Here is a 15,999-nt window from a genome sequence, read left to right as displayed (position 1 = left end):
TCTGAATGCACATTTACAGCCTTTCTCAAGGTCCAAATTTTTTTATGCAAAGTATAGGAGAGTAACACCTTTATTAAGAAATATGTGGAGATGTTTAGGAGAGACCATTTCCGTTGGTTATATAATATATTTTCCAAAGATATTAAACAAAAATGAAGTTTCCAATCTCCTTTTCCATGCCTTTGTTTACAAATGCAGAAACCTAGTTTAAAATTCAGAAACGTATCGTGGACTAATTCATATATCACGAGCAGCGACTTCACCCCTGCTTATTGAATTTAGTACAGTTTATAAAACCGGCCGCCAAAACAAAAATATTGGCACCCTTAACTGCTCCATTTCCAATGCAACCAGGTTTCAACGTCTGGACTTCGGCCAGTCATTTTGAAAAGTCAGACGAGTCCTTTTATTTACGTGAGTTTTGGGGTGCGAATTTGGCAATATCTCAAGAAACTACTCATGACAAGGGATTGTCACATGGAAAAAATGTTTTCACGTTATAAGATGAATTGCTTTCTCGCCTAGAAGTACAAAATTAATCTAAGAAATTTAAAAGGAATACGAAATATAATCGATATTGTTCGACAATTCATGATTACTTAATCATTTATTCTAGCGATACTTAGTCTTTTAATGTTTGCAGTCAGAATAAATTTTATCAGCGCCTCATTTTCCATGATTTTAATTGAAATTTTTCCAACCTGCCAAAAATGTTTTGGAATTTTGTGTAGTTAAATCAAAATACTTGTTGTGGTATTAGTATGTATTTGCCTATTATTTTTCAAGAGTGGCATTTCTTTTGTAATCCTTATATAACAAAATATTTTTTAAAAAAGCCAACATTCTTTTTCTTAACCATTCTTTGACCTCTTTGAAATTTTTTTTTATCATAGTATGATTTTCAAGCAGATGAAGTGAGATAATATTTAGATTAATCAAATTTTGTACTTCCTTTTCAAAAACCATATAGGATCAGTTAGAGTAAAAATAAACGAATTTTGCAGACTGCAAATTTTTTCGATTTCAAATGATCGCATTAAACGGGAAATAGACGTATAATTCATTTAAGTACATAATCATGTTCTGGAATGCATAATCTTTTTTACTAAACAATCACTTTTTAAAATTAATAAATAATCAGTTTCAGTTACAGCAACGCTTCTAATTACTCCAGTATACTTCTAATTAACTAAGAAACTATGGAGTAGTTGGAAGCGCATATTTTGGTTTCTGATTGCAGTGATGAACTGATTTGAGGAGAATATATTTGAAAAGATTGGAAATACTGCTTATTGTATCAGGGTTTATTTTGACGTCCATTTCCAGCTACCTCAAATACTATTTTTCAATTTAAAAAATATACTCTTTTTTATGGAATATCATATATAAACTATCAATTTGGAGTAATTTATAATCATTATATACCCAATTTTGTTTATAAAATTCGGTAAATAAATCTTCACAAGAACAAAAAACAAAATGACTTACGATTATGAGATGCAAAAAGAAATATTTAAGGCTGACTAGTAGAAGAAAAAATACTGCTACCAGTCTTTACAAGTACAGTACAGTTCCGAGTATCTGGCCTAATATGGCGGAAGTACAGGCCGATAACAAAAAAGCTGGATAAGTCAAAGTTCTATGAATTCATTTTTTTGCCCACTAATACCAGGAGACAAAGTTTTTATACCAAAACTTACTGTTATAATAAATATTTTCTCACTTCTTATTGAGTATTAAGCCCTTCATTTATCTTAAGCCACGTAGAATGTGAACGGAGCCGCGGCCCGGTGAATCATAGAAGCAGTTGCCGGTAATGTTTCGAGTTAAAATAGAAGGCACTGTATGGTAGTTTATATACTGCACTGCAAAAATTTATTTGAGAAAAAGTAAGTTAAAGGATATAAATTATTCACAATTTAACATTTCTGTACATTTCACCGTGGTATACTTAAAAAAACATTAATCATACCCCTAAAAAATTTACGAATACTATACGTACTGTATAGTTATAATCAGGAAAGCGGCAACAACTGAAGTTCGTTGCACACTGACGAAACAATGAGCATATATAAAAATGCTGCTCTTTTCTTATCACAACATGTATTATGCACACGACACGTAAGAGGTCGTAGCAGATGCCTGCTTCCAATGCCTTCCTCAATTAATTATGATAAAGAAAACTAGGTCGGATAGTACAGAAGCTGGATAGTCGCGAACCTGATACTCGGGAGTTGTACTGCAGTTCAATTTCATGGTAGAAAGGGGAGCCTCCACTCCAAGTAGAATGCACAATTGACTATTTAGCTCATCTCCCTTTGACATCTATGCTACCTAAAAAAATTCTTTCTTTCTACTTTTCTAGATTTAAAATAACTCTCTATTATGTAATAAATTATTTTAAATATATGAAAAAATACAGATTTTTTTATTACATTAAAAAACTTTCTCTAATTACTCCACGATATAAAATATCAGAGGTAACTGCAAACACTAATTTACCTCTGATGAGAAAATTTATAAATGACAGCTGAATTCTTTTCATAACCGTTAGATCCTAAAGATCCAGGAAATATATAACTTAGCAAATAACCAATGTAGGGAATAAATAATAACATTTAGGAAAGATTTAGTTTTACTTTTTTTAAAATAAGGTTTATAGTTAATTTGAAGAATATAATAGTTACAACTAACGTTAAAAAATAATACTAGGAAAAGTGAGAAGGGTTTTTTTTTGTTTTGTTTTCTTCTAAAGAGTTTTAAAGTAAGCATATGTAAGCATCCTAGTTCCCTAACACTTCACTGGTGTGAACAGTAGTCACCGTTCCCAACTGCACTGTGCTCCTAATTACTCTTCCTGCCGCTATTTGAAAGTATTCAAATTAAAATTAAAAAACATTTAATTTTCAGAACAATAATCTTCAAATTTTTTAAATATATATTTTCAAATTCGTTTGCTAATAATTATTGATTTTTTTAAAATCTTTAGCTGCCTGAACTCATTAGTCATTGGTTTTGTCGAATTCTGTATTTGTGTTTGCGGTAATTTTAAAAAAAGTTTTATGAGTTATTTTTGACGATTTTGTTTAAAATTAAAATAAAATTAAGATTATTTTTATTTATTAGAAACTGAAGAAAGCTCTCTCAAATGTGATCAGAAATTATATATTGTGCTATTTTTGTCACAATATCTTTTGACTTAAAATTGTTTATGTAAGTATTAAATCAAAATTTATGGTAGCTTGGGAGGAGAAAAAAGTGTGAAATTTGCATGTCTAGGGTCCCTACTTAGTTTAAATAAGCCCTGACTGAATGAACGATTCTGATATCACCAGATACTGACCAATGTCTTGTACAACAAAATATTAAATGGAAACAAATGGTAAATCACAATGTTTTCAGTTATCACCGGTCCAAACGAGATGAACTGATGAAAGAAAAGAGACAGGAAAATTGCAAAGGTTATATCCATTCAATAGACATAATCTTAGATAAGGAGTTTCCAAAAGCTAAAGCGTTAAAAAGAATCGCATATAAGAAATAAAGATGCCCCTTCTATGTATTAAATTGTTAAAAAATAGCTAGAATTGTCATAAAAAGAGAAGTGAAAAGAGATACAATTAATATGGCTATCATTCTAGAGAAAGGAATTTATGAATAATTGATGAAAAACCCTGCATTCGTCAAATGAGAAGAAAGATTTTAAAATTATCATTGGATGACTTGCAAAAAAAGGCAAATTTGGCTTCTAAAATTTGGTAATGCGGGAAGATGTCTACTAGTGCAAAAGTAGAAGAGATCTCAAATTTCTAAAAAAAAATTAAAAGAAAGGCTGTTCTCAGCTGATTTCTTTAAAAAAAATGCATGCCAAAGTATATTTAAATGTCAAAAAATAAGAAAGACATTTCTTGGCATAAACTCATGATAAGCTAATAAACATAATAATATGGGAGTCAATGCCAGTAAGAATAAGAAATGCATAATATTTCTTGCCAAACATTCTGAGAATACGAGAAGTTTTATTAAAGAAAATCATAATTAAAGAAGGACTGCTCTTCATATATATAGATCGAATAGAAGAGTTTGAGTTACATCGATTCTTTTCAATACTTATTGTTTGAAATGTGTACTCCAAGCATTGAAGAATAATTCTTAAATAAAAAAATATTCCCAATGAAAACATTCTTGCTTTCGAATAAAGCACTAGGACAAAAAAAATATGTTGTTAGAATTATTTGTTAGGAGATTTTTCCTGGTGTGCAGTTAATTTTCTACAACTAAAGCCTCTTAGTTGATTCAATAATAGATCCAAATGTTGCTGCTGATTTGATTTTAAGAAAATGTATTATTTACGCTGTTTCATAGTGTTTTGAAATATGCCGGTCTTCGAAGTATAATAATATACAAAACGCTTTAGGAAAATATACATCCTTGGAGATCATGCTGATTCAAAAGACATTGTCAGATATTACGCAAGAATGATATTCTATTTGATGGAAGTTGCATCCATCTCGTTTTCAGTACGATGAGGAGAAATCCCTGGAAATAATAGCAATATAAAAATATTGAATAGGACTGAATAAAGAAAACATTGAAAACCGCACTGGGGATCTCAAAATAAGTTAATAACGAATAATAATTTTAATAACATTTTAATTAAAGAAAGTCAAGAAATTCAGCGTTTTCTCCACAAAAAAAAACCGGTGACGGAAGAGCGCAAATGTCAACCTTCGTCATTAATAAATTTCTTAAGAAGTGAGAGAATTTTAAAACAATACTCTTAGAAGAACACTCAAACCAGATTTAAGTTACTGAACTCGGGAATCTGATAAATTAAAATGCTTTTAATCACTCTTGCGAGAAATTTTGGCGAAGAGAAGAAAAAAAGGCCCTTGATAAGTGTGATGATTCTTTCACACCCCACAAATAAAGAAAAACAAATTTGATATTAAAAATCCACGACTGTATAAACATGTATTGCCATGAAACATTGTGAGAAAATATAAAATATTCATATATTTGAGATTCCCCAGAGACATTTATTGAAATCAAATTAACTCATCTATAGAAAATCTTTTGATTCACATATTAATCTTTTGATTAACATCGTCTTTGAAAGTGGTTAAATACATTAATCGATTTTCCAATGTATTTTTGATAAAACTTTTTTTTTATAACCGCTATCATCATCGAGTGAAGTGAACTTTCTCATCATTATAAACCAAATTCGTCAAGCTAAGATGGATACAAAAATTCGAAGGTTATTCTAGCTCATTCTTTAAAAGTAAATCGTGATAACATAAATTTATTTTTGAGAGTGCAATATAAAAAAGAAAGCTTAATAACACTGATATGAATGTTTACACTTGGAGTTTCATTTTAATTGATATCAGATTTAATATAAACTATTCGTATCTCTTATTCGCAAATACACTGAAGACGCCACTGAAAAGCGATCATTTTGACAGGTTGCAATGCATTTACTGTTAAGGTGAATCTTTTTTTCGCAGAGGGTCTTTTTAAAACTGAATCAGAGTGAATATCAGTCATTCGCACTTATAAATAACTAAATGTCCCTAAATACTTAAAAACACGAAAGCAACGTCATCTGCAAATTTTTCAGAGTTTCCAAAACTGAAAAAAAAAATTATTTTCTAAATGTCATTTATTTATTTTGATGCCATTGGTAATATGACAAATTTAAATGCATTAAATGTTTCACAGCATGACGGCGTCGTGTTATCCAATACACTGCACTGTTCTCACGCAGCTTTGGCAAAGAGTTTGGTCTATTAACACAAAAGAATGGGGCTAAGTCGCAGGGATTAAATAAGGAGTCTATGTAAGAAAGCATTTACATCGCTATGAAGATGTTAATTCGACTTTGCAATAGATTTTTAACATTTCGCCTGCATGAAAATACGTAGCATCCGCATAAAAAGAAACTAGATGGATGCGTTATTGACAGTTGCGTCTACTTTTTCCGCATAACGTTTTCAGTCAGCTGTCATTTCAAAACTGCATCGAATTCTCTATCAATGACATATTTAGATGGCAAAAGATCAGTGCTCCTTTCACGCCGTGCCAAGAGAGAGGTCGACCTCATTTGAACCTCCCCATCGCGACAGCGAATTGTTTTGAAGTGTATTTTCTCGATCTGCTGAAAGTAAATCAGGATAATTTAAATATAGAACCAGAAACTAGACCGAAATTTCAAAGCTTCATTGTACAACAGCAATTTTAAGGATGCGGAACAGGAAATTCCTTTTTTTTTTTTTTTAATACTGTCTCATCCCACGCATTCTTCCAATATCAGATAAAATCTTGAAAATCGTCATTGGTAAATGACCTGCTGAATGCTGTCTTTAGAGAGAGTGGAATCTTAATTTATCTCGAATGTGTTCTCTAAACATTTGAAAAGTTATTTTTGATGATGCCAAAGATAATTACCCAAAACACGAAATGATGGGGATCAATGGAAATATTGAAGCCATTGAACCTTTTGAATAGTCAGTCGTTACTGTCTCTTAACTGTCGGGAATTTTTCATTATCTAATTTGATAAGGTCCTCTATTTTGGGAATGAGCTGATCAACTGATTCAATTAAGAATCCATGGAACACTTGAGATACCTTTAGATTATATTTAATTCTTATGTCGAATTAAAGCAATCGCTTTAATTCGATACAGTTCATTTCAGTCACATTACTTAACATGATTTCATTACAGTTTGTAAGTTTTAGCAGCGATTGTTTGAAGCCCGTAAAATGCTAGGGCACTTCGATTAGGTGTACAAGAACTTCCTTTGCTGCTTGAGTTAACTGTTTTTTTACTGCTTTATTTTCTTCCTGTATAATAAGTTATGATTGAGTATTTTCATTTTATATTGCATTGTAAACCTTAACTAATATATTTAGCATCTTTTCTTTTCCCATTCTTAAGTATTCTCAAAAGGAATCTTACCTTAATTATATAGACGTTTTTCTGGAATGTAAAGCATAACTAAATGATTTATCAGTTAATAAATAAGTTCAAAGATATGCTACTAAAACCTTGATCTCTAAGACAAGACAGCATTCAATATGAAATACGCTCTGATGTCTAACCACCTAGTAGAATTTTCAAACCATGCTTTCTATCATTTGAATTTATAAAATGGAACCATAAACTGACTACTCCTGATCCACTCTTGGCATTGAGAAAAAGTAAATGACCTCGAACGTTGCGATAGCATTGGCCGAAACTATAGTTGAGTCTCAAGTCATTATACGCCACCGTAAGAGGGACATCCCAACATTGGTATGGGGTAAACCCTACAATGTCATTATATCCACCAGGGTGGTAAGAACCAACCAGCGCCTTAGAAGCTGCTTATTCTCAAATTCAAGCTGCCTCCTCCCTGGTGAGACTAGAACGGAACATAAATAATACATATGCATACGACAATAATCTTTTCGATTTGTACTGCTACAACCAACAATATTACATTTTTTTATTCAAAAAGTTTGTACAAATTATAAAAAATGCACCCTAGCACAAAGAATATGTTAGAGACAGACGTACACATACAATGCATTATAATGCAAAAAATAAGTACATATTTAGATGGCATGCGCTGTTATTTTAGATAGATTCATAGTTGGAAGCTTATATATTGCAAGGATTTTCATGATACCACTGCCATAAACTTTTCTGCAAATCTTCTTTGAGCAATATTCTTAAAAATCATTATCTGTTCGAAATTTTGTAGATGTGTGTTTGTGCGTAACTTATCATAAGCAACTATTGTATTAAAAGTTTTTTGATAAACATCACTCCTTAAAATTATATATCAATAACCTTACATACAGATATAAACATTGCAATTTATATTTATATTCTGTTGCATTCAGGCGGTTCATCGAAGGTGAGATGGCCTATATGGTAATCTTAACAACGAGATTGTCAGATTGCAGGCGCGAGACGCGCAAGATCTGTCATATACCATACATATAGCATATTTATGTTATCCTAAGACAGAAAGGAATGAACCATTCGCTTTCCGCTTTGTTAACAAATGTTTTCTTTTTGTTATGTATGAGGTTAAATAAATTTATTCTTTTAAAACTTATTTAATTTAATATTAGTACTAAACAGTTAATATTAGGCACTCATGACCTTACCAAAGATCCACAATTTTTATGTAAGAGGGCGGAAAGTAACTGCTTTATAAGGAAATAAATGTGAATATTTTGAGAAGAACATTCCTACTGGTTTAATCAGTAATTAAACTTTTATTACCAAAAAATTTTTTATAAATATTCTACTAAGATTAGTATTAGAAATATTTGTACATTGTATTTCAATAAATATTTCGGCAATCACAGATATATTTGCTTGTGAATTATTTCCTTCTTAGCATAGATTTAGCCATATAATTAGAATTCCATCTATACTATTCTCCTTAATTATATATATACAAGATGAAAACTTCTTGTGATAGTAATAGAGAGATTTTAGAATGTTACGACAAATTAGAAGGTAGATTTATTATATCCAGATAAATTATTTAGAATAGGAGCATATAGAAAGAGACAATATAAATGTTTAATAGGAAGGAAGATAATATATACTATTAAAGATATCAATTACCAAATATTTTTTTAAAGAGAATGTACTTTAATCGTCAAAAAAATTCGAACTCAAAATTTTGATGAATCTACAATTTTAGATCTTCTTGAATACGAAAATAAGGTTTTTGGAATTAACGCCTGTCTGTCTGTGAATATGATAAATCAAAGACGCTTTGAGGTAGATGGATGTAATATGGTATCTGGTCTTTACAACAAATGTGTAGATTTCTATCAAATTTTGAAAGAAATACATTCGCTGGAAATCTATCAGTCCGATTGTCCATATATGTATCCCTGTTTATACGACTTAGATCTGTGGTAACGAGGTGACTGGCTGTAATTAAAAAAAAAAAGATTATTCAAGAATGAAACATATATTTTTAGCTTTAGAAATGCGTCACACAGTTAAATTTTATCCACTTGTCAGAATATGTGTTAACACGACAGCTCCAAAGCGAAGAAAGCTAAATAAATAAAAATTGATACACTAATTTAATATCTAAAATGTAAATAAATACCAATTTTGGAACCAAATCCGGCAAAAGGTTGACCATCTGTCTGTATGAACTTTCACAGGCATGCAAATACGAAAACTATAAAAAGCATTAACTTAAAGGCATGTGATTTTATTACGACAATTGTGACTCTGTATCAAATTTTATTTCCAATAGATCGGAAAAAAGAAATCTGATATGCATATTCAATGTTTGTGTGCTTGTGTACTTCCAGGAATTTATCGCCAAAGATTACAAACAAATAGGCCGTGTCGTATCTATTATTCGCCAGTAGCATACGGTTTATAATACAGAACTACATTTGTTAATGAGTAAATTAAAATGTTTTGAGAAGATCACTCGGCTGGGTTTCATTTAAAAAGCATGACAAAAAAAAGTCTTAGAAGGGTTCATTATAGAAGGAAAGAGATTAGTTTCAAAGCTAGGAAAACTAAATAAAATTGAAAACGAACGACCTAAATTCTTTGAGGTAAAACTTTCACTCACAGAATGAGGTCAAGTTCTCTCTCTCTCCCATCATTTTAGAGACGTAACGACAGGGAAAAATTACCTCTTTATCTACTGCTGGAAAGCTAGCATCCCAGATTTCACTGGGATTTTTTTTTTTTTTTTGTCACGTGTTTCATCGCTGATTGTCGTATCTAAAATGTTTCCTTTGTTCCTTTAACTTTCTTGTCTACAAAGTATACACAAAGACGACATTGTAATCGGAAAAATTTTCGGTCTCAGAATTTTGAAAATAATCTTTATATTTAAGAGCTGTTTATATATTTTTAAATGGAAATTTTGGGTGCAGCTATTTAAAAACTAAACAAATTTTTGTGTACGCAAAAGCTTTCGAAGATATTATCGCGTAAGGAGAATTTTTATGCCCCTCTAAAATCCAAAATATATATATATATATATATATATATATATATATATATCTTTTGGTAAAAATTATCACAATTCAATAAAAATTTCAAATTATCTTTTTTTTAATAAAAAAAAGAATTTTTTCTTTTAACCTAAGAATTTTTTAAAAAAAATCTTTTTTAAAAAGGAGAAAAGAATTTTTCTTTACTAGAATCTATTAATTTAATTATCATCCAAATTTTTACTCTAGTTTCCAAAAAAAAAAATTATTCCTAAATAGTTAAGGGTCAAATTTACAAATATTATTTTAAAGTTCACTTTAAATAAAAAAAAAGATATATAATTTTTAAATATTAGGTTTTTTTATTGGATTTAATGACTTTATTTACATGTGAGATGTAAATCCGTTTAATGGAAATGCTATAGGCATTTGTTTATTCTCATACGTTATCATGGCTATTATCTATTCATTTAAAATAAATATTAAACCAAAGAATCAGTGCTCCAGTCTGAAATCAGAGCATCGATTTCGTCTATTCTTATTTTTTATAAAAGTTCATGGCTCCTAGATATGCCATTTATGATCGCTTTACCAGCACTGAACTATATTTTTGAACAAAATAAAAGTTTGGCTGAGCCTCCATTTCAACACCTGGACCAATTTCATCAATTTTATCAGCTAATTAATTTTGACATTTTGCATTCTCTGATAAATATTTTTTAAATAATTTCAGTAGAGTTGTAGAATTATCAAACAAAAAAGGTTAGAAAAAACTAAATGGTCATTTTAATTGTTTTTAAGGGTTTATTGTGGCAAAAATACTGTCATAAATGTGATCACTGAATGGATATTTTCTAAGAAAAATTAAACATGGACTTTACCTTTTCGCAATTAAAATTTAATGCAAAAATTTATTATTAACCGATTTGCCGTTTATAATATTTCCTTTTGGTATATTTCATATAAGAGAAAGTAAAAACATGTTAAACGAGCATGAATAAAATTAAAATTGATGATAAAATTCGAAGTAGAATATAATTTAAAACAGTACTTCTTAAAATTCAAATCAAAATGATTAATTCTATTTTATCGATAGAAATCTATATATATCAAATTAAGCGTCCATTTGTTTGTTTGAACTTTATACAATTCCATATTTCTTGAGGGAATCGAACGAAATTTGACATATATATTCCTTAGCATTTGTTAGGATTTACTGTATGTATTATGAAAAAATTGTCATGCCTTCCCTCCACCCAAAAAAAGGGGATGAAATGGGGATCGAATAATTTTGTAATCTCACCACTACTTCAAAAGTATTGTACAAAAATCATCGTTTGAATCATCTTAAGTTTTTAAAAAGTAAGTTTTTTAGAGGCATAAATTTTATTTCTAAGCGATTTCTTCTCTAATTTTAATCAATTAATTTGAACACAATTTATAACAATTCCTTTTTTTTGTTGTTGAAATATTTAAATTACATATATGTGCCAACATGAAATGTCGATTATCTGAAATCCTTAATATTAATTCATTATTATTCTAATTAGGATTGAGGGGTTTAAAACACTTTAAGAAGTTGAATATAAGAATTCGAAAACTGTATGACTTAAAATTATAGATAATTGGCTTTTTCTTACAGACACAATAATTAAACGCAGGCTAAGTCTTGAATACGTACAGCTAATATACGTATAAATAAATAAAGTGCCATCCTTAAAAAAATAGATAACTACAATTTTAATTCTTGATTTTTCCTCCCTTTTACTTTTAAATTGTATATTGAAAAATTTTGAGACTGAAAGAATATTTATGTCAATTTTTAGTGTTTCAGTTTGCAAAGTGAAGAGTTTAGAGATATGGAAAGATGTATATTTATATATTATTTTTTCACCCTTACATTAAATAAACTGCGATTGCACATTTTCCAAAGATTTGATTTTTATAAATAGTAATCTTGGATTTAAGCCTGCTAATGAAATATCTACGGCAGGAATCAAATATCTACTTATATTACATTCTGCATCAGCACTACAAAAATGAAACCATAATTTTCATGAAAGACATTTGACATTCATTCGTTAAAATTGAATATGAATATGTTCCAAATTCTTCAAAAAATATTGTTAAATGGAGCAGTTTAAATTAATATAAAAAAGTTAGAACTCAAGACGAAGTAACGTTAGCTTATTGGGCAATAATATTAATTTCTTACAAAAAAACACATTCTTTGTTTGTTGTATTATACATCTTGGCACAGAGATAATATTTCCTTATATCTCTTAAACTGTCAACCGTCGTTACCAATGTTCGGCTTGAACGAGGATCCCCCTCCCCTTCTGAATGAGCCTCTTCCTCTCTTCCACCCCTCGCCGCATCCCGGCCTCGACTGAAATAGCTGTCCTCATATTTTCAAAAAGTTGGTGTTGGGGACCTGCCAAAACTTTTGCACCAAAATATCGTCCGCAGGAAAGAAAAAGGGAGAAAAACTGCCTGGAACTTCGCTGGAATGGGAAAACACATCCAGGCTACCAATTGTTACCCTCTTGTCCAAAAAATTCAATTTATCATAATTAATCATAGGTCGTTAACACTCAGTCAGTCAGGAAGTTATGCAGACTATTATCAATTGCATCAGTAAGCAATTGATCTGTTGTCTATTACGATCTGCTATGACCTACTAAGATAGATACAAAAAAGAACTATATCTTGCAACCTAAGACACAGAGGAGGGTTGGGGTGAAAAATTTCCCAAAATAGCTAGCTCGCTTAGGTTAGCGACCCCGGGAGCTAAATATCCCGTCAACAAACTTCATCGACGCCGGCATCTCTTCTGATATCATGAATGCTCTTGAAACTGGAGAGTAATTTCTAACTTTCAAGGACGACCTTCCTTTCAGGTAAATTGTGAGTCCTTTGTTTCAAGAGCTTCATCCAGAAGCGGTCCTTCTTTGACAACGTTTCAAAATAAAAAGAGAAGATTCGATTACATTTTCCCATTGTTTTATTATCTTTAATAAAAATACGGTAATAATTAAAATATTATTGATTTTTTTTTCAGTTTTCTACACTGGCCCTTCCATTATTTAATCAGTATAACATTAAACCAAGAAATTTAATTGCAGTTTTAATGTAAAAAATAGAAATATATTATGTTACAAAAATTAAAACTAAAAGCAAACGGTAATTTCAAGCAACAAAAAACAAAACAAAAAAAACTGTCATCGCGTAATTCATTTTATCACATTTCTTTTCTTTATTGTTAATTATTGGTAATTTAGTAACACTCATCTCAAAAATAATATTATATTTTTTCCTTTCAAAGATGGTAGTACACTTTAACCTTTTTTCTTTTTTTAAAAAACTTTTTTATATATGCAGTACACAAAGAGAAAGTAATGTAATCATCTGTTCTTGAATTTTAGACATTCCTGAGTTAGAAAATACAGATTGTAGACATATTATCTGTACATAAGAGCCATAGTTCAACATGAAAAAGGTTACTTTTTTATTTCACTTGATTCTTCACAGTAACATTGCAGATTTATGTACGATTCGGACAAAATCGAACAACGAGAAATCTACATGGCTGTCCTTCTATATGCACTTGAACTTAATAAACCAAACAAGCAATATGTAAAAAAAAATAAAATTTGATATATATTTTGCCAAATAAAAAAGTGTTGCATGGCATTGATCCAATCCGTTTTACTGTCTGTTCATCCATTTAGTATCTATATGAACACGATAACTCAAAAACACAATAAGCAAGAGCAATATATTTAGTAAGCCTCGTAGGTATTATATTATTTGCAACGAATTCATGACCTAATTGACAAAATAATAGTTAAACTTACATGAAAATTTGGACATAAATATCATCACAAAATTGCATTAAATATAAAAGGAAAACAATGCGTTTTTGTTGTTTCTTTGACTATAAGCAATTGAATTTAACTTTAGACGTATTTTTAGACAAATGAAACATTTTATTTTTTATCGGGTGAGAATACGATTTTGTTTTGATTTGAGGTTTTTGAAGCCTCAAAATGCAACGGCAGAAAATTGGCTATTTATCGCTTTTGAGGTATCAATGTTTCGCATTTAAGGTTATTTAATAACTTATTTTATAAAAGAATTATTTTTATTGGATGTATTTAATATCTCACCATATGTTGACAAGAACTTTTCATATCTTTTAGGCAAACCGCTACCAGGGATTTGGCATACGGGATTGGTGGCTTACGGCCGCGAATACTATTTTGCATCCACTGGTATAGAAAGCTGTAGACCGGTAAGATCTCTTTTTTTTATTTGCATTGAAAATTAATTATTGATTTTGAATATAACAGCCATGAATCGATCTGATCCTGAACTAAATATTGGGCCCTGCACATCCAATACTTCCCCCATTATCTCTCTCTGCCTTCATGATGCAACCCCTTTAGTACGGAGGGCCGCAATGGCCTGGTGGTATCTAGACTTCGGAATCGAAAGGTTTCAGGTTCGAGACCCGATTCCGTTGAAGAAACATTTTGTAAGTGGGTCTGATGTAAGTTAAAACGGGCTCCCGCTTTTGTGGGGCAAAAGTTAGGAGAGAGAGGGATGCCAGCTCAGTTATGGTCTTTGTCATCTGATCTTGGTTCAAAATTACGAGGTCCGTCTCGAAATAGCTCTTGTTTTGGTTTAAAAAAGGACGCTAATATAACAGAACCGAATTTGAATCCCTTTACCAAGTTTCAGTAATTTCTTCCGTCCCTCTGTTAATGTTTATTCTGTTCACTGAAGAATGTCTCACTTTATGTAGTTCCAACATATATCATACATAAAAATAATGTAAAATTATAATTTAGTTCAAGATCTACCCGATTTTTCAAAGTTAAAAACAAGATGTTTTTGTAAATATTTTTCTTATTTTATTCCTAAATCTCATGGGACCTAGAAAATTCGGGGGACTTAAAGGGAGAGTCAAGGGCATCAACAATAGATAATTCAGTAATGACAACTAATGGTATAAATTTATGCAAGAAGATTTATCTCAAATTTTAAACTTCGCTTCTGATTAAATACTCCAAATTAAGATGTGGTCTGACTAGCCAGTTATAAAGCTTTTATTCTGTGTTTTTGCTCAGTAAAATTATTTTTCATTTAAATAAAATAGTATGAATTATATAATTTTAATTATAACATACAATTTAAAATACTAAAAGAAAATTCGAAGAGATGACATTCAGTTGCATTCAAAGACAAAAAAGAAAATACTGAAATTTTAGTCAAATAGTATTTCCATGAATTATTGAAGCAATCCCTAGTTTTGGTTTAAAGTTTCAATTTTCACTCATGATTCTATCTTGAACTACGATCTCGAACGTCATTCTCTATATATAGCAGATACTGTATCTAAACTATATAAATTGTATAAAAAGAGAACTCCTGTGAATTCTTCTGTACATAAAAGTAAGTGCGGGGTTTTTTTTTTTTTTTTTTTTGCAGTTTTTGAAAAAAAAAATTAAAAAAATGCATCACGGCACACACAGAGAACCGAATATAAGTTATGAAATAAAAAGGAACAGCGGAAACCAAATAGAATGTAGGTATGAATTTGTATACGATGGAAATATCACAATGCATATAGAGAAACATATGCACTGTGGCTACGTTCATTCCAAAAGAATATTGCTCGTAGAAGTGAAGACGTGCATGCTGATAAGCAATTAAATTTCCTGCTATAGTAATTGAACTTGAATAAATCATTTCCTATAAATGTCGTTGTGTACTGAAATCTACAGGAATCAGATTTGCTGATCATGGAGGCCACCCAACCAGACCACTTTGTTGAATTACAATTTTGCATCGATTGCAATTAAAATTATTTTCTGTGAACCGGAAGTGATATTATTTTGCTTTTTTCGCTAACTGGACGTCATAGATTAAATTCATCAAATAGTTTTTTATTATTCAAGATTCTCTTTTGGCGCAATTTCTGATATCTTGATGGAATATCCTATATAAATACA

At 30.3% G+C, this 15,999-nt stretch overlaps 1 protein-coding gene across 1 annotated transcript in view; it reads left to right on the top strand.

The window, feature by feature from the left end:
• Window positions 1–15,999, top strand: part of LOC129965740 (uncharacterized) — a 64,009-nt gene that overhangs the window by 13,902 nt on the left and 34,108 nt on the right. Inside the window, exon 2 of the mRNA XM_056079877.1 lies at window positions 14,185–14,276. Within this exon, the coding sequence (XP_055935852.1) occupies window positions 14,185–14,276 (92 nt within the window). The remainder of the gene's footprint in view (window positions 1–14,184; window positions 14,277–15,999) is intronic.

The sequence above is a fragment of the Argiope bruennichi genome, chromosome 4 (genome assembly GCF_947563725.1).
Source record: "Argiope bruennichi chromosome 4, qqArgBrue1.1, whole genome shotgun sequence".
Taxonomy (NCBI): Eukaryota; Metazoa; Arthropoda; class Arachnida; order Araneae; family Araneidae; genus Argiope; species Argiope bruennichi.
The sequence above is the reverse complement of the archived record's forward strand: the minus strand, read 5'-3'. Positions and strand labels throughout refer to the sequence as shown.